The sequence below is a fragment of the Brachyistius frenatus genome, unplaced genomic scaffold (assembly GCF_029030835.1).
Source record: "Brachyistius frenatus isolate BFR_SWC_R1_liver_20210118 unplaced genomic scaffold, ASM2903083v1 Contig_280, whole genome shotgun sequence".
Classification (NCBI taxonomy): Eukaryota; Metazoa; Chordata; class Actinopteri; family Embiotocidae; genus Brachyistius; species Brachyistius frenatus.
In genome coordinates this window covers 364,749-392,574 of record NW_027210879.1, presented here as the reverse complement: position 1 = coordinate 392,574, position 27,826 = coordinate 364,749, and the positions used below count along the sequence as shown (strand labels likewise).

Here is a 27,826-nt window from a genome sequence, read left to right as displayed (position 1 = left end):
GATTGATAACCCTTTAAATGGTGATGAATAAGACTGGTGATATTTCAACCTGATAACACCTTAAAATCACTGCGCCCATTTAAACAGAGAAAAGGCCTCAGGAGAAAAGTCGAGGAAATCATTTTCAAACATGGTTGATGAACAAATCTACAGGAGCATATTGATGAAGCCGGACGTTCCCGTGACCAGCTGCTGAACTCAGGAGCTCTGTGGTCCATGAACTAGTCGCCAACCTGAATGGACGCGGCTGCAACGTCCAAACTGACCAGAAAGATCGTTGAACTGGAGGAAAAGATCAAAGTCCAACAAACGCGTACATTTGTCTGAATGAAAGAAGACCACTTTTAAAAGAGACTCGTTACAGTCAGGGATGGAGTTTGTTAAAATACAAGTCAGATGGAATCAGATTAAAACTCCAGAAGACACGAGCTCCGTGTTTCCAGAAGAAAACAGATTTGAAAGCAGCAGCATCCCGACTGAACTGTGGAGGCTCCACTGCATCAGCTTCTCCCGTCTCCTCAATCTCTGCAGGGAACAAGGAAATCGCATTATGGTGTTCTGGAGAAACGCATGCAGCCGGCAGCAGAGCTCCGCCTCCAAACACAAAACATCCAGGTGGAAGCAGCTGACCGAGTTCTGCTCTCAAACAACTGAACATCTGTAGAAGCTGCTGAATCTGTGGACGACACCTTTCAAAGGTGGATCAAGAAGAATGCGACGACCAGCTGGGAACAATCAGTACATCTAAAGGTCCTGCTACAGATTAGCTTCAGTTGTTCATATTTGTGCCTGTACACATTTACAATTGGATTATTTAAAATGCAACATGATTTCCTATTAAATACAGAGAATGATGAATTCTAATTAGTTTTGTCAGATTAGTTTTTTTTAAGTTGAAGGGAACCAATACTGTCAGTATGTTTACTGAAGTCAATATCTGCTTGTGTATTATTACTGATTCAGGCTGATTCACTGATCCGAGTCCTGCACTTGTTCCAAAGTTGGAAAACTGTTGTGATGAACAATTGTCCTCTTCCATTTTATTAATAAAGCAGTATTTAAAAGAATAAAAGTGTGTAAAACCTGCAAAGGTGACCAACATCAGTTTCATCTCACTTTAACACCAGAGACATTGAGGAAAAAAAAAAACCATTTAACATGAATTGTGAAATATGGAATGTGCTCTAACAATGAACACACTTTATTTTCCCCAATTTCTCATTTTATTGTCATAGTTGTTTTTGCTTTAATAACATTTGAAACCAAAAACTGGGTAAAAGTGAAGGGAAACATTTACACCCAAGATAAACATTTGGTTTCAACTGGTTAAGTTCTCTCAAACAATTTCTTTTGCAAGTTAATTCTGAAAATCATTTTTTTATACTCCAAGCAAAAATCCTGGTCCACATCTGTTTACAGATATAACTTCTGCCATTTGTCATTGTCATTTATGAAAGCAAGAAAACAAAAATAAAAATGATGTAATGATGAGTAGACCAGAGTAGGGAGGGGGCGAGGTGGAGGGAGGGCTAACCCAGACTGGCATAGCTGAGCTCTCAATATGAGAAAGCTGACTCGTGTGGACATCATCTTGGTTTGTCATCTCTTTAAAAACAGGTTTCTTTTTCACATGACTTGTTTTTTGTGAAGCTGATCTTCGGACACGCAGAAGGGGAGCGACAGACGCTCCGTCACCGCTCATAACCGTGTGGCCGGGTTATGACCAAGCTCCGCCCCTTCCTTCTCACCACGACTCTCAGACGACATCATCCTCTTCACTCCCGCTCGGCGACTAGCTTCAGCACCTTCCCGATGGCGATGGTCTTGCCTGTCACCAAAACACAAACAATGGTCATCTGGTCTCTTCCTGCTTTAAACCAGAGGGATGAACTACGAGCAGTTCAACACATCCAGACTTTGAGTCTGAGCTGCTCAACAAAGCAGAAACTCTGTCAGAGATCATCGGTCATCATCTTTCTCTGTTTCAGGCTCTGAGCACGTTCACATAAAAGAGGAGGAGTTTGTAGCATCTGATCAATCACAGACATGGACAGGTGGACTGACAGCAGAGCCACACATAAAAAAAAAAAGGAAAAAAAAAAAGGGATCAAACTATAATTTAAAAATTACATAATGAAGTTAAACACATAATCCAACTGAAAGCAGCTCAGCTGCTGAATGATGAAGGATGTACAAAAAAACAAAACAATGGCCGCCTGTGTGAATGTGTGGCCGAAATATCACCTGATCAAAGTGTACATGGAGATTGGACTAAATACATGTGCATATTTCATGAAATGAATTCATCATTAGATGTATTCTGATGTATGAATATTTTAGACTCATCATGTCACCTGCAGCCCCAGAGGAGCAAATAATACAGAAATATAAAACAGAAGATAACTGCTGAGAGCTGCTGGCTTCAAGTCTCATCTTATAGTTGTTGGTTTTTTTTGTTATTTCTTTGCACTAAAGTAATTTCTTGAATATCCAGCAGCTGTTTATCGGCAGACAGGGATGAACGTTCAAATGTTACTTTACTTTACTCGCCACCTTGGTGCTCTTTCAAATAAACATCCACGTAATGATCCCTTTATGAGATGAAATATCAAACAGGAGGATCCTGTAGATCCGGGATGTACAAACATGAACAAGTTGGAAAATTGGTATTTAACATTGGAACACAACCAGGATTCATTGATTAACACATTTTTCCTGCACCAAACTCTAGTTATTTTATCAGCATTTAAAAAGCCCGTTCTACTCTACCCCATGCACACTTTTACCATTCAACATTTCAATGCAAATACAGGTTCAATTAAAAACAAATCCTCCAGCTTTTAGTGACATCAGAATTCATTGGGAGGAGTTGTGTGTCGTTCCAATGTAATATTTGGTAAAAGGAGCAGCTCTACTAGTTAACCGTGACCTGGTTTTCTGCCGGTTGTCTGGTGCTGACTGGTTCCTAATCTATCGTCTCCTGACAGCCAGCAATCACAAACTGTTCTAGCAAGCTAGCAGGACACAATGAAGACTGAAGGACACAAACTTCAGTGATATTTAGGACCTGCAGCAGGAGAAGAAGTCAACGGAAGAGAAAAGCTCTTCCTCCAATAATGATGTGATGTCACAGAGTGCCCGTCTTCCATGTTGTTAACCTCTCCCCCTCCCTCCTCTCCTCCCACATCATCAGCAGGTGCCCTACCTTCATCTCGTAAGGTAAACCGTCCCATCTGAGGAAAGTCTTTAAAGGTCTCGAGACAAATGGTCCCTGCTGTACGCAGACGGGCGATGCAGACCTGGTCCTGTTTCACAAATCGTGGTCGTGTCTTACTCTTCTCTCCTGACTTCTTGTCCACCAGACAGATTAAGGCCTGCAGCAGAGCAACAACACATCACATACAGCTTCACTTCTCCTGGATATATTACACATGTATGATCAAACTGATTTATGTTCATAATAATCAGATTAGCAGGAACGAGAGCAAAACAAATATCTGATGGACCAAATACAAAAAGGTGAAGAGCATGTTGAGAACATTAATATGCTGCATTTTTTCAAATGTTTCTTTTTGACACCGTTCTCATTCTTCCTGAAAGCTTTTCCAGCGTTCAAAGACGAATGTCAAACTGCGTTGTCATAAGTTACATCAGCGTTACGTCTCACCGTAATTTGCACTTCTTCGATGCACGTGTGAATGTGAAGAACTGCGTTGTAACCTGGACAGATGATGGATTTGTGTTCAATGATGACGATCTGTAGAGACGAGAGTTCACGGTGATGAGGAGGGGGCGTGGCCAAACACCAACATGAATGAAAATTACACCACCAGAAGTATCAAAGCAGTTTCAGATGAATCTTGTGCTGATCGACTGATACTTGCTCCAACATAAATGCTGTAGAGCTGCTGAGAGGACGGACCTGGGCGTCGAAGGTGCGCCCCGAGTGACAGAGGTTCTCGGCGTTACACAGTATAAAGCCCGGCAGGATCTCCTCCTCCTCGATGCCTTTGAGCCGCAGCTTGAGGTTTTCGCCCGGCCCGGCGTCGTCGGTTTCCACATCATCTGACAGGAGGCTCAACACCTCCACCACATGCTGCATGATGAGGCAGACAGTTCACACGTTTGGGATCAAACTAAAACATGCAGCTGAATTCCAGGTGAAAACTGCTTCTTGGTGTAAAATGGGTTAGTAAGAATCCCAATAGAGAACAATCAGGTAGAAGCAGGTAAACAGCAGAACATCTCAGGTAGTGAATGGCCGGGATCGATTTATCTAGACACACCTTGATGCAAATCATTTACACTGTATACTCTACATTTATCTAACCTAATATAAACATCAGGGTGAAGCACTTTGATTTTGAATTTGCAGTTTAGTTTCAGTGTTCTTTAATGTCTCATCTTTCTTGGTTACAGCTGATGGGAGTAAAAAGGTTTATGGGATGTCTTACCCTGTTTGGCATCATGACCAGCTGCTGGGCTTTACTGATAGAGCCCGACTCCAGTTTGCCCAGAATCACAGTACCCATGTCCTGATAATGAGACGGGGGAAGGAGGGGGGTTGTCAATACATCACAGACAGAAAACCTGACTCCTCCACATGGAACATGAAGAACTGATCTCTCCACTGCAAAGCAGCAGGATTTCATTTCATTTCATGTCTGTGTTCAACATGGTGAGAGATGGTTGAAGCTGATGGCAGAAATTAAGCTGCAAAACTGCAAAGTTAGTAAGTCGGTCATATTTTTTTTATTTACAAAATTGGGTGAATGATGTGAAAATAGTCATTTATATAAAGCATACACTCCTTCAACTCTGAGCACGATTCAAAGTCCAGTATCGAAACAAAGTAAACCAAGAACCGAAAAAATGTCCCCTCCGGGATTAATAAAGTAACTAACTACCTAACCTAACCAGGAAGACATGTTGGGATTAGAGATGTCAATGAAATCAGTCAATCTTTAACAAACAGGAGCAGGAAATGGTCTAACTTTAGATGTTCAGCATGTTTACTGCTTATAGAACCACATCATTCTGATAGATCTAATAGAACCACATCATCCTGATAGATCTAATAGAACCACATCATCCTGATAGATCTAATAGAACCACATCATCCTGATAGATCTAATAGAACCACATCATCCTGATAGATCTGATAGAACCACATCATTCTGACAGATCTGATAGAACCACATCATTCTGACAGATCTAATAGAACCACATCATCCTGATAGATCTGATAGAACCACATCATCCTGATAGAACCACATCATCCTGACAGATCTGATAGAACCACATCATCCTGATAGATCTGATAGAACCACATCATCCTGATAGATCTAATAGAACCACATCATCCTGGCAGATCTAATAGAACCACATCATCCTGATAGATCTGATAGAACCAAATCATCCTGATAGAACCACATCATCCTGACAGATCTTATAGAACCACATCATCCTGATAGAACCACATCATCCTGATAGATCTGATAGAACCACTGGCATGTCGGTGGGTGCATTTAGCCCATGTCACTGTTAACAGAGTTCTGTCCAGCCACCAGTGTTTTACAACTTTACTTACAAAAAAAAAGCACCTACAGAAAATTGAAATGTGTCTTTGAATGACCAGATTCTTACCTTGTATTTGTCTACAATGGGCAATCTAACAGGGCCGTCACTTGATCTGTTGAAATTTGGCAAACTGTCCAAGTGTGGAATGAATGGTAGACCTCTGTAATAACATCAAATATGGACAGACGTTAATAGAAATGAATAAAAGAGAAATCCTTAGTATCTAATAGAATCCCCACACTGACAACAGAGGTGCAGAGGAAGAGGAGACGTACATGTACCAGGAGCACATGTCAGTGGGCTCCTTCAGGTTGGCCCCCGTCAGCCCGGAGCACGGCATGAAGTGGATGTCCTTCTTTGGGTTGAAGCCCACCTTCTTCAGAAATGGCACGAGTTTCTCTTTACACTCTTCGTATCTGAGGGTTCAGACAACAGGAGGGATGTGAATATCAAAGGAGGAGGAAGAGCTACACGGACATTTAGACACGTTATACAGGTATACAGCTGCTCTCTCCTCTGTGTGTGTGTGTGTGTCTGTGGGTGGGTGTGCGTGCGGTTTGTGTGTGTGTGTGGCGTGTGTTGTGTGTGTGTGTCTGTATTAACTATTAACTGTATTAACTATACTAACTATTAACTGTATTAACTATACTAACTATTAACTGTTAACTATATTAACTATACAAACTATTAACTATACTATTAACTGTATTAACTATACTAACTATTAACTGTATTAACTATACTAACTATATTAACTATTAACTGTACTAACTATTAACTGTATTAACTATTAACTGTATTAACTATATTAACTGTGTCTGTAGGCTACAGAACAAAGTAGGAAATGATAATAGATGTAAAATAGAAAAAAATTAACATTTCACAATATTTCCCTACTTTTCTACGCTAGACAAGGAAAAATCACCAAATCAGGAAGTCAACAAAATTGGGCCAACAACACTTCACCTGTGAAATGCTCTCAGATGGGACATGAAGCCAAACATGGTGACTCATCCTCAGTCAAACTAAACATCTCACAGAATAGCACAGAACCATAGACGGTCTGGAAACAGCATCTGGAACTAAAGAAGGACTAAAGTTCAGTTAGAATTAGTTTGATTCTGACCAGATGTAGTTTCACTTCCTGTGTGGAAATATGTAGATATGTAGTTTGTCCCGTGTAGATGTTTGATGGAGAGAAACTGAAGGTTCATGAAACGTTACTATGGCATCTCATTGCTGAGCTACTACTGACACACACACACACACACACACACACACACACACACACACAGACACATACATACATACATACACACACATACAGACAGACACACACATACATACACACACAGACACACACATACATACATACATACATACACAGACACACACATACAGACACATACAGACAGACACACACATACAGACACACATACAGACAGACAGACACACACATGCACACAGACACTCACACACACGCACAGACATGCACACACACACACACGCACACAGACAGACAGACACACACATGCACACAGACAGACAGACAGACACACACACACAGACACACACACACGCACGCACGCACGCACGCACACACACACACACACACACACAGCGCGATGAAACACCTTTTTGCCACTCAGGATCTCTAATGAATCCATTCAGTGAGCCTTTGATGTCAGACAACAGTTGTGGAGGACCAGACTTCAGGCTGAAAGCTGTTTTGTAAGTCACTTGGAGCACAGTAACACATCTGCTTGCAGTTATTTGTTAGATGACTTGCATTGACATGAGGGCTCATGTGATGTGTTTATCTCCCAATTCAGTACCATCAAATACTCGGGTGCCAATTTGAATGTGTATTGTGATTTATAAGTATTAAGTGTATGATTTGTGGAGCTTTTGTTTACTTTTTCAACACTGCAGCATGGGGTACCGTTTGATATCATCACTCATTTTCTAAAACACTGCACATCACATGCCAGGCAGTCTTGCAGAATTTTAATTTAGCAGCATCATTGCAATAAGCCTAGTTTCTATATTAAAGCCATGCTAACAAAATAAACTGTCTTTAGGAATACAGTGAACCCTCGCTATAACGCGGTTCACCTTTCACGGTCTCGCTGCTTCACGGATTTGCATCGTGCATTGTGTTCTGCATTCTGATTGGCTAAACAGTCTCTCCGCTTCTTCTCTACCTGTTTGTCAATAACGTTGCGGTTTAATATGTACACGTACGTAAAACAGCTTGCCAAATTAAAAATAATCGATGGTGGCATGTCGGTTTATAAGAATCTTTTTGCCCAGAAGAAAAAAGAGCGACAACAACTACCGATAACTATGTTCTTCTCTCGAAAAACCACACCTGCACCGCCGGCTTTAGAAGAAAGAACCGCTGCAGAGCGGAGTCAGGATGCAGCGGCTCAGTCAGAAGAGCAGTGAAATACACGAGTCACTATTTGTCCTACTGTACTTTGTATTTGTTTTCATAATCATTTTTCATTTCCTCCCGTTCTAATCCAATGACTCGGGTCGCAGTGGGGCGGTGCCGATCTCAGCAATTTGAAGCCTTCAGTTCGTATTGATGATTCAAATTATTATTTTACAGTACAGTAGTTATTTGTAAAAAAAAACATTTATACAGTACTTTTATTTGTTAAACAAATGCTTGGGCCTGTAAAAAGGTTTTGTTCTTTGGTTTCAATGTATTATGGAGTATTTCATTGTATAATAATTGTAAAAAAAAAAAAAGGTTACTACTTCACGGATTTCACCTATCACGGTCTCTATTTGGAACGTAACCCCCGCGATAAACGAGGGTTCACTGTACCACTTAAAAGGTTGGCAGGCCATCGGCCAGGAAGTACTGTTGTAATGAAAATGAATAGAAGCTAACAGGCTAACCGGTTGGCAACCTCGCTGCTTGTTAGCCGTTAGCGTTTGCTGCATAAACTCAGTGTATCCTGAAAACAGCAAAGTTAAGTGTTTTGGTCTGAGAAAAATCCAGATTTGTTTTTGTACCGTTACTGATGTGCACCGCTGTTTAATCATTATTTTTCATCCACTCACCTCTCGAGGCTCCAGTTGACTGTAGGATCATCCATTTTATTCACCAGAACTATCAGATGCTTGACACCGGCTGTTTTGGCCAACATGGCGTGCTCCCGTGTCTGCCCACCCTTCTCAAAACCAGTTTCAAACTCGCCTTTCCTAGCAGAGATCACCTAATGGACAACAACATTCATTCATTTTGTGGCGTCGTCCACAAGTGTGCAAAACGTAAGAGGTTCAAAAACCCCAATAAAAGTAAAGCATGTTCTGAAGATGTTATATAACAACGCTTGCTTGACAAATAGCATCAGGTTTAATCCTCAATATCATTTGTATTTATTCTATAAAATCCTTTTTGGGACAAAACGGGAAAATCTAAATAAATATATTCTTTTAATTTAAAAAAAAAAAAATAAATCAGCAGTTAGTTTAAAAAACAAAAAGAGCATTTCACCCTTTTGGACCAGTGACCTTTTCAGGGACTCTTTCTGCACCGTGATCACGGCTGGTTACGAGGTTAGAAACACTGAGCGTGGCTGACCAGTCAAACACAAAACTCAACACATGCAAAGTTAATTCAAACTGTGAGCAGCAACTTGCTGTTGCTAATAACAATATCAGTCATGAACACAGTAAAAGCTACTGAGCATTCCTGTGCACGCCTGCTATCCATGTTATCCACTGTAGCCTGAGGTGGCGGCTGGGGTTGGCATGTGACCAATGTTCATGCAGAGACTCATGCAGTTTGCAAAGGGAAAGTATAATGTGTATTTTCTGTAGCTACATTAACAGACAGCTCCTAATCTCTTGGCATGCAGACTATTGATCGAGGCTACGTTTGAAATCCATCACTTTAATAAAGCTGACGGGACGCAGATCGGCAGTCAACATCTGGAACAGGAAGGCCGTTTGTTCTGCACGCTTACCATCAGCTTACTGAATGATGACAGCTCTGATTGCCGAGTATGGATGGAGCGTCTGCTTGGTGCTCCTCAGGTGGACTATCACATGCTAGCTGTACCTGGCAGAGTGATAAGCACTGCACCTCAATTTCATTCATCTTCCTTAAGGATCTCCACTCAGAACCTTTTGCTAACCTCCTTTAGCGTTTGTCTTGTTTGTACAGCAGCCGCTAATCTTAAAGCTGTAAGGTACGTGATCACCACGACCAGGAGGAATGGATGAAGTGACACAAGACCATAGTCTGAACATGTTTTATAATTCACTGGCTATTCCAAAATAAAAAAAATCATGACCAATCTGAGCATTTTGAAGAATATTGCTGTTTTTTTTTTTTTTTTTTTTTTTACCTTTGTAAAGTTTGGCATAGAACACATTTAAAACTGCTTTACATGGAATTCAGGTTATTAACTCATGTTTAGCATTAATTCAACAGTTTAAAACCACCTGGACTCACCAGAACAGCCAAGTCTGCTTGTGATGCACCTCCAATCATGTTGGGCACGAAGCTTTTGTGTCCCGGAGCATCTAGAATGGTAAAGTGCTTTTTGTCCGTCTCAAAGTAGGCCCGGCCCACCTCCACCGTCTTGCCTTTGTCCCGCTCCTCCTGGTTGGTGTCCAGAGCCCAGGACAGATACCTGAAGACACAAAAACATTAAATGTTATTGTTGAGGGAAATCAGGGACAGTTCTTAAGGGAATAGAGACCAATACTGATATGTCCATGAAATCCACCAGTTTTCACTACAATTATTAACGCTTAGGTGCTTTTTTACACATTTCTCAGCAAAGTGGATTCAAAAGTGTTTCCGAATGCAAAAGAGAGCGATGAGCGGAGATCTGAGCCAAGAAGGAAGTTAGCAGCAGAGCTGTGGAGCCAGCAGCTCCGTCTACGGAGAGCTGCAGCTATTGGTCAAGTCAACTGTCCACCTCCTCCAGATCCTGCAGGTCCTGTTGGACCTGGTGGGTGATGAAGGCCGTTAACCTGGGAGTTAGCGACAGAGCAGTCTAACACAGGCGGCTCGCACCTTTCATCTGAGACATACTCGTGTTTAGTAACATTTATTCACATAGCTGAGCTCCACCAAACCAGCTGAATAATGTCTTTTATATGAACAGTAACAAGTTGAACTCTAAGGTGGATCAGTTATTGTCATTTCAGTGTCAGACGCTTCGAAGTTGAACAGTAAAATGTCTGACAGCCGATTTTAGAACGTATATAAAACTATCCAACTTCTTGAAGCTTTAGCTACTGGGTTGGACCAGAACCAGCTCCTCCTCTATCTACCCGTAACACCCGTCCAGAACCAGTAATGTTTTGGCATGTTTGAAATCTACATCTGTTATAATCCTGATTTCTTTTTCAAAATGATAATCCAAGAAAAACCCAATTCTTTAGTAATGAAAAAGAACTGATGAGCGTATTGATATAACTAGACCTATAGGAGTATGAATGAAATAAAAATAAAATTTTATCCATACCCATCCCTACAGCAGGCTCTTGGATTAAGACCGACTATGGGAGGATTAGAAAATTACAGCAAAGATGTATTCACTATAAACTTTGTTTTACTATTTTTTTGTATTATTATTTTATGTCAGTAAATTTTAGATAAGTGCTATTATGACAATATCATAAAATTGTTAAAATACACAACTTTTGCCCGCCCTTCACCATAAGAACTGCTAGTTGAACACAGACATGTGGTTCCTGATCACATCACCATAATTATAACGATAAATAACACGGACAGACGTGGCATTAGCCCATCACACATTATTATTTAGTCACCATAGAACATTTTCCAGGTTGGACATCAAAATAATGAGCCAGTTAGTCAAGACACTCACCAGGTTTCTCTGTTCTTCTCCTTGGCTTCTCTCTCGTACTTCTCTAAGGTTCTCTTGTCTACCATGCCTGTTAGATACCTGTTGAGTGGAAGAGGACATGTCAAAGGCCTGAAGTGATGATGTAACCTCACTTACTATTAGGAAAAGCTCGAGAAGATAATACCAGATTGCAACTCACATGATTTGTCCACCGATGGTGGACTTGCCAGCATCTGGAAAAGCAGCACAGGCAGTGGATTTAGATGAAACAAAGCTTACTAATGTTGAGTTTTTTTTTAGTTTTTTAATGCAGTTGTGACTAGCTAGCCAGAATACACAGCTTTACAACAGGTCAGCCTGCTGCTGACAGACTGACAGATAGCCCAGGTTATCACCAAGGCAAGATACTACTCACCAAATGAGACGGACAGTAGGTCCCATGCTAACACCTTAAAGCCCATGTTGAGTAATAAAAGACCAGAGTTAGTGAGTGCACTTCAGACTTGTTAAGGGTACCTCACTGATGACAGAGCAGGAAGCTCAAGTGTAATCTGTTAGCTCAGTCATTTTGTACAGACTGGACTGAAGGTCAGAGAGGGAGGAACAGTATTGTCTGCAGTTGTTACACAAGATGTCTGTTTAGAGGCCGAGGACACAGTGAATGACTGAACCCACATCCTCCACTGGAGAGGAGCCATCACCTCCTGGCCAGAGCTTTACACTCAGCCATTACCAAAACATGTCCAAATCCTCCATTTCAAAGAGCAGAAAATTAATGCTTCTATCCACTGACATGATGTATTTGTTGTACAAAATTATTCAGTTATAAAAAATTATGAGTTATGATGGATTTTAATTTTTTTTTTTTTTATCTTAATTCTTTTAATGCACTTTAGTGATACCGATTAATTGTTAAATTCTGACACTTATACAGTGAGATTTTATATTTGGCAACTATTGACAACTCTGGCATTGATTGTTTGAAAATTACAGCAATGTATGTCTGTTGCAATATGGTGGTTTAACACTCGGCATATGTGTAACAGCTTCTCTCCCACCAATAGATCTTCACCATTAGAGCAGCACCCCCAAAAATGAGTAAAAAAGTGCAATAGAATAATATATGACAGCAGTGAAGCCAAGAAATTATAAGACATACGCTTAAGAAAACCAACTTGTGTTTAATGGACCGTCCCTCTATCTCGCATGCAACGCTAAAATTCTAAAATTGAGCAACTGATTTTTTTGATTAGATTAGAAAGCATTGAATAGATGGAAGATCAAATCAATGATGACAACTAAAGAATGATTATTGTATTCATATTTTACACCATTTGCACTCTTCTAACTCGATTTTGTCCGTCGCTGTCTTGCTGGTTGGCAGCAGCTGCTAAAAACAGCCGTCTGACAGGCATCAAGTGACCACGTCAGGCAATTAAAGTTTGGCGTGGCAGTAACTGAGCACAGGGTTTTTTTTTGTGTTTTTTTTTCTCACAAGGGACAATAAAGTATATTTTCATCTTGAGCTGGTAACAGATCAGTGTGTAAACAGCTGAGTAAGGAAGCAAAATTGAACAAAGACCATAAACAAGGCAGCTGGAAGAAGAGCTAAACTTGACTGGGATGTGAGTACATTGTTTTACCTTTTTGTTCTTGGCTATGATTTACTCATGTCGGCAACAGAGAGCTCCCGCTCAACTATGTAGCATTTAAACAGAAGCAAGACATGATGAAGAACTTGTGTTGGATTTTGGAAGCAGACACAAAAAAAATTCAAAGAATGCAAAATGAAGGTTGAAACTAATTTATTGACGTGTGCATCTTTTAATATGCAACACAATCATTTTAGTTGATGTCTGCATAGGAACTGAAGGCAAATATGTACTGAAAAGGACAACGTGTTTAAAGAGGAACATGTTAGTGCTGATGAACACTGCTTCAATGACCTCCATTCTCTCAGAAGTTCAGTCCTGCTGGCTCTATTCTGTAATTAAAGCATCAATGGTTTACCATTATGGTTACTACATCTATGACCCTAAAACCCACAAACAGCCAGGATAAGATATGGACAACATGCTTCTTTTCGGCTTGAGTCCAGAGGCCCACCGCGAGCAGCATGATCACAACAGGAATCAATATTAAAATCAAACAGTCTGCAGTGTGCTCCACTTTAGAAATGAAATAATTATTGTGTGTGTATCAAAGCCAGATAATATTTTTGTCTGCCATATAGCTCCATTGTTGTTTAAAAACTGCATCAGTGAGCCACACTGCTGTTCCCTTATTAGCATGAACATGCGTATTTTCATTCCCACCAACTGTCCAGACTCACCACTGAACCACGAGAAGGAGTTCACCACTGAAGTTAGTCCCCAACAAATGCACCATTTCCTCATGTTCCAGTCACTTTCAACAAAAACTACAGCGACCAACAGTTTCTTTTCATTCTTATTACTACACTTTTATTGGAAATGAAACTAGATTTGTTGGATGGTCTTTTTAAAGATATATGTCCTTCTGTGGAAACCAATGTTCTGGGAGTTGAGAGAAGGCCGGGATGTCACAAAGTATTGAGAGATGGGTTAACTCTTCTCTTCTTGAGGAAACAATACAGAATTTCAGCCTCTTCTCTTTTTAGGACAGCCTCATGGTTTTAGAGGGAGCTACATTGCTGTTTTGGGTTTCTTTTAACACCCGTGCCATCAGGTAGAAGATGTCTTCAGTGAGTTACATAGACGCCGTTTCCACTGACCTACGTGTCCGATGAACACAACGTTGATGTGTTCCTTCTTCGGGGCGTCTGGCTGCGTAGGAGGAACCTTGGGCACCGGCATCTCCTCTTCCTCCTCCATCATTTCCGGAACCGTCTCCTCCGCTGTTGCCGTCACCGCCGGCCCTCGGTCTCCGTAAGACCCGCCTCCCGGCTCCTCCTCGCTTGGTTCGGCCTCTTTCTGGTCCCAGGGCTCCTCTGTGGTCATCTCTGTGTCACCGTTCTCCACAGGAGCTGCAGTCATGAATACAGAGCACATGGTTTCAATCAATCAGGTTATCTGAAATTATTCTGAGCATAATAACTCTTGTTATTTATGCTTTGTGGCTCCATGCTTCTGCTTAAATACAGCCAGATATAGTTAACCTTCACATACATGGGCAGTGAACAATGATAGCGACCACAGCCTGCAATGATTTGAAACCACTCATTGAAACACAAATGTCAATGAAGAATCAGACCAATGAAGAGCCAGCACGTGACCAGTCAGTATGAAAGGAGGACACAAACTCAGAAACCATGAAGTATGGATGAGGGTTTCCCCCGAAGAGTCCACTAACCGTGAGATCTCACGTTGACTTTGACTTACACGTGAACATTCAGCCCACTGTGGAAAATACAGATTTATATATCGCGTATCCCTATTCAGCCCAAAAATATCGGGATATGACTTTTAGTCCATATAACCCAGTCTTACTTAAATGTGTGACAACTAGTTATCTGCTTGAACCAACTAGTCTTGCTTGATAAGAAGAGCAGTTGGCAGCCAAAGAGTAGATACAGCAGATCTTACGTCAGTGAGGGATTCATTCAGAATCCTTTCAAGTTGAATCTTATTTAAAAAACTATGTTGAGTATTTTCTTGCAAACACCAGTAAATCCATCATCCCGGTGCTCTCCTGCTTCGTGCTTCTCTTAAAACCATCCAGAAATGTCACCACCTCAAACCTCCAAAACAGAACAGAGTGCTCATAATTTTCAAACCAGCCATGAAGAGTAGTGTGACTCCCCACAGGGGCATTGGACAGGACCGCGGTCATCATGGGATTAAATCATTAGAGCTATCTCAGACTGAGCTCTTTTTCATCGTTCTTGCAATCAAGTGTTACCTGAAAACAGCAACTCAGCTGCAATACTGTCTCTGCAGGTTTTTACTTTAGTTGCAGATTTAATAAAGACAACAGAAAAAGGAGGGAAGGAACAGTTCAGGTGATATGAATGCACTGATGCTGGCCTGTTGAAAACATGTCCACACAACACAAATGGAAGTAGGCGCTCTACTACTGACTCAGAAATAAGAATAAAAAGAAGAATCTGCATTGAAAACAGGACTGACGAGCTACCGAACAGAAAGAGGGACGCATGATGTGGAATCATTGATTTAACACCTACAACGCTGCTCCACCCGGAGGAACAGCTGAACTACAGCAGCTCCTCCCAGACCGGCGGCCTCAGACACCCCAAAGACCCCTCAGGCACCCAAAATACCCCTCAAAGACCCCTCAGACACTCCAAAAGACCCCTCAGTCACCCCAAAGACCCTTCAGACACCCCAAAGACCCTTCAGACACCCCAACGACCCCTCAGACACCCCAAAGACCCTTCAGACACCCCAAAGACCCCTCAGACACCCCAACGACCCCTCAGACACCCCAAAGACCCTTCAGACACTCCAAAAGACCCCTCAGGTACCCAAAAGGCCCTTCAGACACCCCAAAGACCCCTCAGAACCCCCAACGACCCCTCAAAGACCCTTCAGACACCCCAAAGACCCTTCAGACACTCCAAAAGACCCTTCAGACACCCCAAAGACCCCTCAGACACCCCAAAGACCCTTCAGACACCCCAAAGACCCTTCAGACACTCCAAAAGACCCCTCAGACCCTTCAGACACCCCAAAGACCCTTCAGACACCCCAACGACCCCTCAGACACCCCAAAGACCCTTCAGACACTCCAAAAGACCCCTCAGGCACCCCAAAGACCCTTCAGACACCCCAAAGACCCCTCAGAACCCCCAACGACCCCTCAAACCCCAAAGACCCTTCAGACACCCCAAAGACCCCTCAGAACCCCCAACGGCCCCTCAAAGACCCTTCAGACACCCCAAAGACCCTTCAGACACTCCAAAAGACCCCTCAGACACCCCAAAGACCCTTCAGACACCCCAAAGACCCTTCAGACACCCCAAAGACCCCTCAGACACCCCAACGACCCCTCAGACACCCCAAAGACCCTTCAGACACTCCAAAAGACCCCTCAGGTACCCAAAAGGCCCTTCAGACACCCCAAAGACCCCTCAGAACCCCCAACGACCCCTCAAAGACCCTTCAGACACCCCAAAGACCCTTCAGACACTCCAAAAGACCCTTCAGACACTCCAAAAGACCCCTCAGACACCCCAAAGACCCTTCAGACACCCCAAAGACCCCTCAGACACCCCAAAGACCCTTCAGACACCCCAAAGACCCCTCAGACACCCCAACGACCCCTCAGACACCCCAAAGACCCTTCAGACACTCCAAAAGACCCCTCAGGTACCCAAAAGGCCCTTCAGACACCCCAAAGACCCCTCAGAACCCCCAACGACCCCTCAAAGACCCTTCAGACACCCCAAAGACCCTTCAGACACTCCAAAAGACCCTTCAGACACCCCAAAGACCCCTCAGACACCCCAAAGACCCTTCAGACACCCCAAAGACCCTTCAGACACTCCAAAAGACCCCTCAGACCCTTCAGACACCCCAAAGACCCTTCAGACACCCCAACGACCCCTCAGACACCCCAAAGACCCTTCAGACACTCCAAAAGACCCCTCAGGCACCCCAAAGACCCTTCAGACACCCCAAAGACCCCTCAGAACCCCCAACGACCCCTCAAAGACCCTTCAGACACCCCAAAGACCCTTCAGACACCCCAAAGACCCCTCAGAACCCCCAACGGCCCCTCAAAGACCCTTCAGACACCCCAAAGACCCCTCAGACACCCCAAAGACCACCCCAAAGACCCCTCAGACACCCCAAAGACCCTCAGACCCCCAAAGACCCTTCAGACACCCCAAAGACCCCTCAGACACCCCAAAGACCCCTCAGACACCCCAAAGACCCTTCAGACACCCCAAAGACCCCTCAGACACCCCCCCTCAAAGACGACCCCTCAGACCCCTCACCCCCAAAGACCCTTCAGACACCCCAACGACCCCTCAGACACCCCAAAGACCCTTCAGACACCTCAGGTACCCAAAAGGCCCTTCAGACACCCCAAAGACCCCTCAGAACCCCCAACGACCCCTCAAAGACCCTTCAGACACCCCAAAGACCCTTCAGACACCCCAAAAGACCCTTCAGACACCCCAAAGACCCCTCAGACACCCCAAAGACCCTTCAGACACCCCAAAGACCCTTCAGACACCCCAAAGACCCTTCAGACACCCCAAAGACCCCTCAGACACCCCAACGACCCCTCAGACACCCCAAAGACCCTTCAGACACTCCAAAAGACCCCTCAGGTACCCAAAAGGCCCTTCAGACACCCCAAAGACCCCTCAGAACCCCCAACGACCCCTCAAAGACCCTTCAGACACCCCAAAGACCCTTCAGACCCCAAAGACCCTTCAGACACCCCAAAGACCCTTCAGACACCCCAAAGACCCTTCAGACACCCCAAAAGACCCCTCACACCCCAAAGACCCTTCAGACACCCCAAAGACCAGACCCCTCAGACACCCCAAAGACCCTTCAGACACCCCAAAGACCCCTCAGACACCCCAAAGACCCTTCAGACACCCCAAAGACCCCTCAGACACCCCAACGACCCCTCAGACACCCCAAAGACCCTTCAGACACTCCAAAAGACCCTCAGGTACCCAAAAGGCCCTTCAGACACCCCAAAGACCCCTCAGAACCCCCAACGACCCCTCAAAGACCCTTCAGACACCCCAAAGACCCCTCAGACACCCCAAAGACCCTTCAGACACCCCAAAGACCCTTCAGACACTCCAAAAGACCCCTCAGACCCTTCAGACACCCCAAAGACCCTTCAGACACCCCAAAGACCCCTCAGACACCCTAAAGACCCTTCAGACACTCCAAAAGACCCCTCAGGCACCCCAAAGACCCTTCAGACACCCCAAAGACCCCTCAGAACCCCCAACGACCCCTCAAAGACCCTTCAGACACCCCAAAGACCCTTCAGACACCCCAAAGACCCCTCAGAACCCCCAACGGCCCCTCAAAGACCCTTCAGACACCCCAAAGACCCTTCAGACACTCCAAAAGACCCTTCAGACACCCCAAAAGACCCCTCAGGCAACCCAAAAGACTCCTCAAGACATCTCAGAGATGCCCCTCAAACAACTCAGACATCCCAGAAACCTCAGACGCCCCACAGACACAGCTGCCTCTGCTCAAGCAGCTCACCACGATTAAGCTCAAGTTTGAAAGGACTGCAAAGCAACGTCCAGATGAAACTTTCTCCGCACTACAATGTTTATTCACCGTGGCAAAGTAGGTGCAAGAAAGTCAAAGGATGTTTTTTGTGCTTAGAATAGAGATCAGGATTCTCTCATGAATGTTTTGTCCACTCATTTATCTGCTAAAAAGAAAACTGTAAAAGTGGAAGTGTGCCTGAGAGAGGACCAGTGCAGAGTTCTGCCTGTCCGCCAAGGATGAGGTTCACCTTGCAACCTTTTGTTTTAACTGTGAATTTCATACATTTTATCATGATCTACATTATATTATATCTTATACAGTTTTACGCTGCTGATATCTTACTTAAAATGTCACGCAAGCTCAATAAACAGTAAATGAAGGAGGGTTTCCTCACTCCATCTACAAACACAGGAGTTTGGAGGCTTTAGAAAAGCCGACCACAATCACCAAAATAGTAGCTTCTCCCCCCGCAGCCGGGTTCTTTGTACATTCAGCAGCAATCAAGGTATTAGACCACATGCAGGGAATCTCTGCATTAAATACTTTGTGTAACTTTTAACAGAAGATGAAATCGTAACATGCCTATCTTTACCCTGAAATATCAATTTACAGTGTCGCCTACAGAAACCTACCTGATGTGTACATAGTCAACAAGCTTGTGTGTGTGTGTGTGTGGGGGGGGGGGGATCAATTGTTGTGGCCATCAGCTGTTTACATCCAACTGCATTTCTGTGCTTCCTTTTATTCAAACAATGTAATGCTGTTTCCATACAAATGCTGTGAAAGCATCAAGCTGGTTGCAGATTGACTGCAGAATTCAGCCAATAACAATGTTAGCAGAGCAGCTGGCTGTTTGTTGGACTTGATGCTATTTTTTGATGCCAGGCTACCTTTTTATTTTTTCTCCGTATTTTATCGTTATTTCTAACTATGTATCTATCATATATGCATATATTGCAGCTGTACATGACTACATACAAGACATCTCCCAACAAGAAGCGTAGCCGGAGTTCTTTATAACCACACGTCAGCTGTTCATCCCTGAACTGGAGCTGAATGGTGGTATGCTGGGAGCTCCTCACATGTTCCTGTACATTGTGTGATGGTATCTCCCACTGAAATAAGGCTGTGTGTGTTTTCAGTGATAATGAAACAACCCCAAGATGGTGACAGAGCAAAAACAGGGGGACAAAACACAAATAGATGCCAATCTACATATAAAACTTGAGTTTGTGGTCAGAAACAGAGAAGTCTTTCTAACTTCACGGACAGCTGTGGTAGATGTAGATGCATTAAGCTGCTTGAAGGATACAGAAAGAGGTTATGAAGCCAAAAGCACTTCTGTCACCGAGTGTCTATAACCCATGATGTCACAGTGTAGGCTTCACCAGTCATGCGTGTTCACAGAGTCTCCACATGTCAATAAGGTGAGTACGAACTGCATGTATGACGCAGCATGAGGGAAACACACACTTTATACATACCAGCATTTTCCAACGCTTCCATGGTGGATATTTTTTCAACAGCAACTGAAAGAGAAACAACGGTTACTTTAAATGCACCAATCTGTGAACTGGATTTAGTTAGAGGACCCATGCTGTGGCTCCTTCACTACCAGCATTGTTTTACCAAAGTTTCTATATGGCAGAGCGCGTTTTAAATACATATCGTGGTGCCAATAGTCACAGTTACCACAGCATCTACAGCCCTTCAGAAAACAGCTGGAGGCCAGAAACCTAACCCTAACCCAACCTACCCTAACTACCCCTAACCTACCTACCCTAACTTACCTACCCTACCTCACCCTACATACCCTAACTACCCCTAACCTACCTACCCTAACTAACCCTAACCTAACTAACCCTACCTACCCTAACTACACCTAACCTACCTACCCTAACTACCCCTAACCTTACCTACCCCTAACCTACCTAACCCACCCTAACCTACCTACCCTAACTACCCCTAACCTACCTAACCAACCCTAACTACCTACCTACCCCTAACCTACCTAACCAACATACCCTAACTACCTAACCACCCCTAACCTACCTACCCTAACTACCCCTAACCTACCTAACCACCCCTAACCTATCTAACACTAACTACCCCTAACCTACCTACCCTAACTACCCCTAACCTACCTAACCCTAACTACCCCTAACCTACCTACCCCTAACTTAACCAACGAACCAGCTGCTGAACTGGATCTTCAAGGGTTTATCAAGCACCTTAGTTTGGATCCCAGGTTCACACGTGGTACTGTGCTGTAACATACATGACGTGTGTAATAGGAAGGTATCCCAACGACAGCGCCTCTCTCTGCTGACTGCCCGGTTCCGGTTCGGCTCTACGCGGGTTCCAGGAACGCGTCGGAACATCCACGTCACACCGAACACGAGTGTTCTCACACGTTTCTTTTTCAATGGCGAGTTGTGCTTGAAGTTGGACGGTTCGGAGGAGCCCGGCTGTGTTCCGGAGGAGCCCGGCTGTCCTCCGAACCGTCCAACACCACGTCGGACTTCCTCTCGGAGGAAACTCAACGGTGAAACCACACGAGCTAACGGACATGCTAGCTTAGCTAGCGCCGGTGGGTTGAAACAAGCTAATGCCGGTTCGGTCGGTGACTTTTAAAAACAGTTGAGACCGAGCTCAACATCTCGGACACCGATGTGCTGCCAACATGTCCGGGCAGCAGGCAATACTGGAGACGCTGCAGTTACAAGTTACTCCTCCTCAAGAAAAGTTAGAAGCCCAACTGAAGCCCGGAGACACCGGCAGCACCTGGCCGGTTAGGAACGCGTGTCTGTCCGGCGGCTAGCTCCCCGCTAGCCCCTCCGCTAGCTCCCCGCTAGCCCCTCCGCTAGCTCCCCGCTAGCCCCTCCGCTAGCCCCTCCGCTAGCTCCCCGCTAGCCCCCGCTAGTCCCCCGCTAGCTCCCCGCTAGCCCCCCCGCTAGCCCCCCAACTCACCAGCGGTCTCGCGGCTCTCTGAATGTGCTTTCGTGGCAAAAGTCGGAACAAATTCGGCGGCGTTCACGTTGGGCACAAACGGCTTAGCATTCACGTTCAGGGCGGTGAAGGCGGAGTCCAGCTGCCCGTCGACCGAGGCCTCCACATCGTCCTCTTGTTCCCAGGAATCCGGGGCAGTGTCTCTCGGGTCCATCGTGTCTCGGGTTTTTCACACCGACCGTGAGGTTCGAGCTGCGCAGTTGTCGGTCCTCGGCGGGTCGGTTCCGGTGGAGTCCCCCCCTCAGCCACAGTTCAGGTCCCCCTGGAGCGACTGGGAGCGGCCCAACTCGAACCGGACTGTTTGATCTCCGACTCCGGTGGAACGCAGCGGCCGGTTCGTGTCGGTCCAGACGCCAGAGAGGATCTTCGACTCAGCACTCCCAGAGACGGTCCGCGTGAGCTCATGCGTCTCCCCGGCCGACGCGCTTCCCGCGGTGACCTCTGGGATATGGAGTATTTCTTCGAACGCGGAAACGGTTTGATTGGATACAAGTTTTAGGGCAACAAAACCACATCGCCCAGAGACCCCGGGGCTGACGTCAGCCTGACGCATTACGTCTGACGTCAGCCTGACGCTTTACGTCAGTCTTTTCTGACCTTTTCGGAAACCGCAGATTCGATTCAGGTTTTGTTGTCGTTAAAGTAGAATAACTTTCATATGATGTATTAATCCATCTTAATTCACTCACTAATATATTTGTATAGATTTGTATTTGTAAAGCTCATTAGACTTAAGTATAACAACACATATACCACTGCAGACAGTTAAAGGACATTTCTTCAAACTTGAGCACACTGTTACTTTTTATTAGATACAATTTTCAAAAATACATCGAGAACGCGAGTCGTGTGCAGAAGTTTGAGAAACTTTGAAAAGACTCAGAAACTCATAACCACATTAGATCTGGTCCGAACTGCAGGGCCAAACATCGTCGTGAGCAATAGTCAGCTGATGACATCCAGAGAAAATAAATCCTCTGACTTTTCAAACGTTTTTGGAGTAAACAACCAACAATCCCGTCTTCTAAGTAACTGACTGATTTTCTGAAAATGAAGCTAACGAATGCCGTCAAAGCAGAGGAATGCTTCAAACACATCGGAGCACCTGCACCTTCCTCTGGTCTGAAATGTCAGTAAGAAATGGCGGCTAAGGTAAAACGGTGGAAGTCAAGAGGAGCAAATCAAACTCTGGCCGATCTGCCAAATTGAAATACTACAGAGGAGCTGCAAGAAGCTGCAGCTGACTCCCCTGATCTCCACGGTACCGATGCACAAACAGGGCTGACGTGGTGAAGTCACCAGGAGAAAACAGAAGCAGCCAACTCAGGACAAAACTCAGGCTGAGGTGATCCACAGGAACAGAAGAAGAATCGACAAAAGGGTTTGCTATGTTGTGAAATCTGCCAAAGGAATGTAAGTATTCCCACAAGGTACCCAAACTTTTGCACACGCCACAATTACTGTTTTAAAGATAATAAACCAAAAAAGTAACAGTGCTTTAACGTTTGAAGAAGTGTCTTATTTTCAATGTGTGTTAGCGGCTGCATTCACTTATTGTCTTCTTCAAAAAAATCAACACATTATACAAAACTTTAGCATTTAACCGAATTCTTGGATTTGAAAAAAACTCCTCATGAGCAAAGAAGGTTTTTCCACTAATTGTAACACTAACTATAGAATTGAAAACATTTGCCCTGTTACTCAAACTTTCAGGAAAATGATGACAATACGAGAGAAGTTTGCTGGGTTCATGATTTAATATAGAATTGCAGGTTTTGCAACAATCTCTGTTTACGATCTCACATCATTCCCATTTCATTTGATCCATTCACTGAACTCCAATCACCTTCGGGCACAAATGGTGTATCACAGCTTCGTATAATTCATACAAACCACACTGAGGAAAGGAAATGAATCATTCAAAAAGCTGGTGTTTGATAAGCATGCCTGGTGAAATGTCCCTGTGTACACTGTACCAATCATCTCGAGTACTGTGTGAATATAAATATGCCTTCAGGATTTAATGCACTTCAACCGTTGAGTTAGTGGAGAATGAGGCCTGTTCATTAAATGAAGCACCTCAAGGCATAAACTTTAAAGGGCACTGACCAACTCTGCTGCTATTTTAAGTATCATATGATTATTTATTATTAATGAATAGTATATGACTATTTATGTGTTTTAGATAAAAGCAACCCAGGACCAAGTTCCTCTGCATAAGAGAGTGAACCAACGACATTTTACAATGACAGGCCATTTAAATCCAAGAAAACAACAGCATCACCTCCAGCAGCAGGTGAGCCGGCTGGATCCTCCCAGAGGATTTGTTGCATTAGATTGAACGTGTGCTGAAATGATCACGTTATCCATTGTGTAAAATTGGAGCTATTACAGACGTGGTTTTGAAAAAGGTGGAACAAGTAAGTCTCAGATCTTGATCATGACGTCGACAGTCCGAACGTGTTTGAGCGATTCACTATCGTTGATCCAATCAAGCTCAATGTTCTGCATGTTGCAGACAAACAAACTCTTCCCTCCCTGATGGGTGTCATGATTGGCTGATAGGACTGACTGGCATCTAGCAGTGAACCCCCTCCCCCGCTCTCCGTGTAGACATTAAAAGGATTACTCTCAGATAAAACAACAACAACAATAACAACAACAACAACAAAACATCGATAGTTTCAGGTGATTCTGCACTAATGAAAACAGAATAACTATTATAACCCATTTGTGCCAGTAGATCCCCGTATGTCCTATAAACTGGACCTTTCTTGTACCTTCTCTCTATTAATAACTTTTTTTTTTTTTTTTTTTATCTGTGTAGGTTTAAAAAAAGTCAAGTTGCAAGTTTGTTTTGTTAATGTCATGTGAATCAGGCCCACACGTCAGGTAATCACTTATATTTGGATCATTTTCATGTATTAGTTCGACTTTTCATTTTTTTTCATTAACCATTTAAAGATTACAGCAAAAAGCTTCTGTTCTTCCATTAAAGATATTTAAAAGCAAAACCCCTTCACCTCCAATCTGTTGCAAGGTCCTCAAACACATTCATGCACACATCATCTTTCCATAGTATAATTCTCATTTGGAGTTTTTGTAATGTGCTCTTTGTTGTTTTTGTTTTCTCATTGATATTTTACTTATTGCTGTTTACCAGACAGTTGAGACTCGAGTACAGTTACAAATTTATTTGCCTGCTGACTAAGTGAACCATTAACATGGCAACTGTGTTCAATGACCAACTCCCAATTGCATAGAGGAAGACTTCACATCAGATACAGAGGTACAATTTAGTCCAACCACAGAAAGTCATGGCCTGACATTAAAACTTCAAAACCAAACTGTGGAGACAGAATTTACACAAAACTCTTCCCGAACTGTAAAAAAAAAAAAAACATTCAAAAAAAGGATTCTGCAGATTAAATACAATCATTCAGACAGTGACATGTTATTGCATCAAATCAAAAAAATATGCATGAAACATCTTCATGTACAGTCAGAAAGTTATTGATTTCACTTTGCATTAGAATTAGAATATCTACCAGAAACAATCAATAAGAAGATTCTGCCTCATTTACATCAAAGAATAAATTAAAACTGCAGAGTGGAACTTTTGTCTTCCTCTTCTACCCGTGACAGTTATTCCAAAAACCTGTCAACACGCGTGACATCAGGCGCGGCCATCTTTCTCCCATCAGTTGGCATCATCGCAATTTTGTGAACACGTTTGTCTCAAATGTAATGTACATTCATTTATATATAAATATCATTTATATATAAAAGTCCCACCCTCCAGCTTTAAATACAGAGCAGTCATAAAGTCATTATCTACACAAGTGCTATTCTTTTGTAATCTTCATTCTCACCGTGGTTATTCCTTATCTAACACCTGTATTTAACTCTAAAGAAAATCTTCCACCATAAGTCATCCAAGTTGTGTTTTTGGCTTTAAATTTATGACATTTTCCATTGTTTTAATGGAACATTTTTCTTACAATAAAGCACCACAGCCAGAACAAGATATAAAACAATTCCTCAAAACCTTGCTGAGGCTCATTTACTCCCATTTAACTCCATGTGGGATGTAAACCATTAAAAAGCCTAGACTGATGTGATGTGATTAAGTGTACAGTTGCATGAAAAGCTCAGAGAAGTACTTTGATTTTCTGGTCTTCTCAGATTGAACCTGCCGTAATAAACCTTCCAGCGATGGAGGCCCGACGCCGCAGCAGCACGGACCGCCAGGCTTCTGACACGTCACCCTGTCTGATGCTTTCATACAATCTTACCGCCAAAACACATCCTGCATCACACTGTATCAGCTATGAGGGCGATACGGTTACAAATGCCATGTTGGGCAGTGTTTTATGTGTCATTTCATACACTGGTCTGATTGGCTGGTTTGCAGATGTGTTTCATGACAGCAGTCACATTGTGAGAACTTAAGAATTAGATGTTTGGAGTCTCACTAAGATGTAGGACCACCATTTGGATTAAGGAACCATTTCATCACAGGTCTGACGGACTAAAACCAAATTCTATCTTCACAATCTTTTCTGAAGTCGTTCGTCAAGTTGTGGCGGCGTGAAACTCAAAAAGTAAAAAAAGTCATTTCCATCATGAAAAACAAAACATTTTATCGGAAGGACGATGAAGTGCACGCAACATGCTGATAATCAACAGCCTGTGCATGAACTCCAAAGAGTTATTAATGCACTTCCATTCCGGATTCCATTCCAGAATAAACTTTAAAAAAAAAAGAAAAAAAGAAAAGAAGAAATCAAACATGCGCCTCCACCTGTTGGGCCTCTGATAAAACACCTCCAAACACTTGAAGGGTCATCCACGACATTTCTGGCAAAGAAAAGAAGTATCATACAAAATGACATTCACCTGTGAAACTGTGCTCCTCTTCTCTTATTTTTGCCCAGATTGCCTTTTTGAGAAAAATAGGAACACATTTCCATAAAAAATAAACATTATTTTGACCAAAATGTGCAGTTTTAAAAAGGAATTACATTTTGCTCCAAAAAGCTTTGGCTGGAGTTTGTATTGTGCGATGGATTATTAGGGCCAATGTTTGGATTTTAGGAAGGAAGTCTTAATATATTGGAGAAAAAAAAGTCACATCATTTCATATCAATCATAACGGGAAGATCATCACAGTGTGGTAACAACATAGTGATTAAATGAGAAAACCTACATTATTTTGAAAATGCGTAATGCCAACAGCTAAATGTGGATCTAAATACATTGTTGTAGTGAACAGAAAACTGTGCTGATGTGTGTGCAGGATAAAAAACAAAGGAACACGACAAAGTTGAAGACGGATGGAGGATCTGCTGCTGACAGTTCGGTGCCCGACACCACAGAACATCTTCAGACGTCTTGTTGAGTCCGTTTCTAAACGGGTCGGCTGTTCTGATGCTACGAGGAGGATCGACACAATATCAGGCAAGTGCTTCTCATGTTTTGGCTGATCGGTGTGTAGCTGTATATTAGCAGGAAATGAGTCAATCAAGTCTGTGATTTACTCGACCTCATACAATAATCTGTTTTCTGCTCTCAAGTCTTTGATCAATTTCTGTAAAACTTTACTCACGATCCTTTGAGCTATTTTTGTGAAATCACAACATTTATCTGGAATTATATTTTCTTGTAAAACTATGACTTTATTTTCAAATTCTTCTTAAATTACAACTTTATCTTTACTGTTGTCTTTTTGTTTTGCAAAATCACGACTGATTGTTTTTGTAGGATAACAACTCAGTCTTTTAATTTCACCGTCTGTATAAAATTAAAACGTTTTCTTTTCTAAATATTGTACTCATAAAATCAGTTTTTGTGATATGGTCAATTATTCTTATTGTATAGCTTCTATAAAAATGACAATTTTATCTCAAAGATCATTATTTTTTCTCTAAGTTTACAAATGAACCATCTCAATTCAGAATGTTTCCCTTTTCTTGTAAAATCAGTTATTTATTCTGAAATATCAAATTGACTAACTGTATTTTTGTAGTATTACAAACGTTGGGAAATGGAAAAATACACTTATAATTGTAATTCTGTGACTTTTTTTTTTCTCAAAATTGTGAAATAATTTTCTCAATGTTTGGACTTCCTTTGTAAAATATTCCCACTTTATTATAAGATTTCTTCTTCCTCTGATGCCCCGTCACGGTG

At 43.0% G+C, this 27,826-nt stretch overlaps 1 protein-coding gene across 1 annotated transcript; it reads right to left on the bottom strand.

Moving 5' to 3' along the window:
- Positions 1 to 17: 17 nt before the first annotated feature.
- Positions 18 to 22,056, bottom strand: gspt1l (G1 to S phase transition 1, like). The gene is made up of 14 exons (XM_069721982.1): positions 21,596 to 22,056; positions 20,110 to 20,154; positions 14,179 to 14,430; positions 11,626 to 11,659; positions 11,448 to 11,525; positions 10,055 to 10,235; positions 8,656 to 8,810; positions 5,856 to 5,996; positions 5,647 to 5,740; positions 4,455 to 4,535; positions 3,923 to 4,096; positions 3,668 to 3,757; positions 3,206 to 3,374; positions 18 to 1,828 (listed from the first exon to the last, which is right to left on the bottom strand). The coding sequence occupies exons 1-14, from the start codon at positions 21,786 to 21,788 to the stop codon at positions 1,776 to 1,778; spliced, it is 1,740 nt and encodes a 579-aa protein (XP_069578083.1). The 5' UTR covers positions 21,789 to 22,056; the 3' UTR covers positions 18 to 1,775.
- Between the last annotated feature and the right edge of the window lie 5,770 nt (positions 22,057 to 27,826).

What these genes read in the sequence shown, in the direction of transcription:
- gspt1l (XM_069721982.1), bottom strand. Translation starts at nt 21,788, where the DNA reads ATGGACCCGAGAGACACTGCCCCGGATTCCTGGGAACAAGAGGACGAT. An exon ending in TGTGTTCATCGGACACGTAG is followed by an intron (nt 11,660 to 14,178) that starts GTCAGTGGAAAC and finishes CTGCTTTTCCAG; the next exon opens with ATGCTGGCAAGTCCACCATC. An exon ending in AAGCAGACTTGGCTGTTCTG is followed by an intron (nt 8,811 to 10,054) that starts GTGAGTCCAGGT and finishes GTTGTCCATTAG; the next exon opens with GTGATCTCTGCTAGGAAAGG.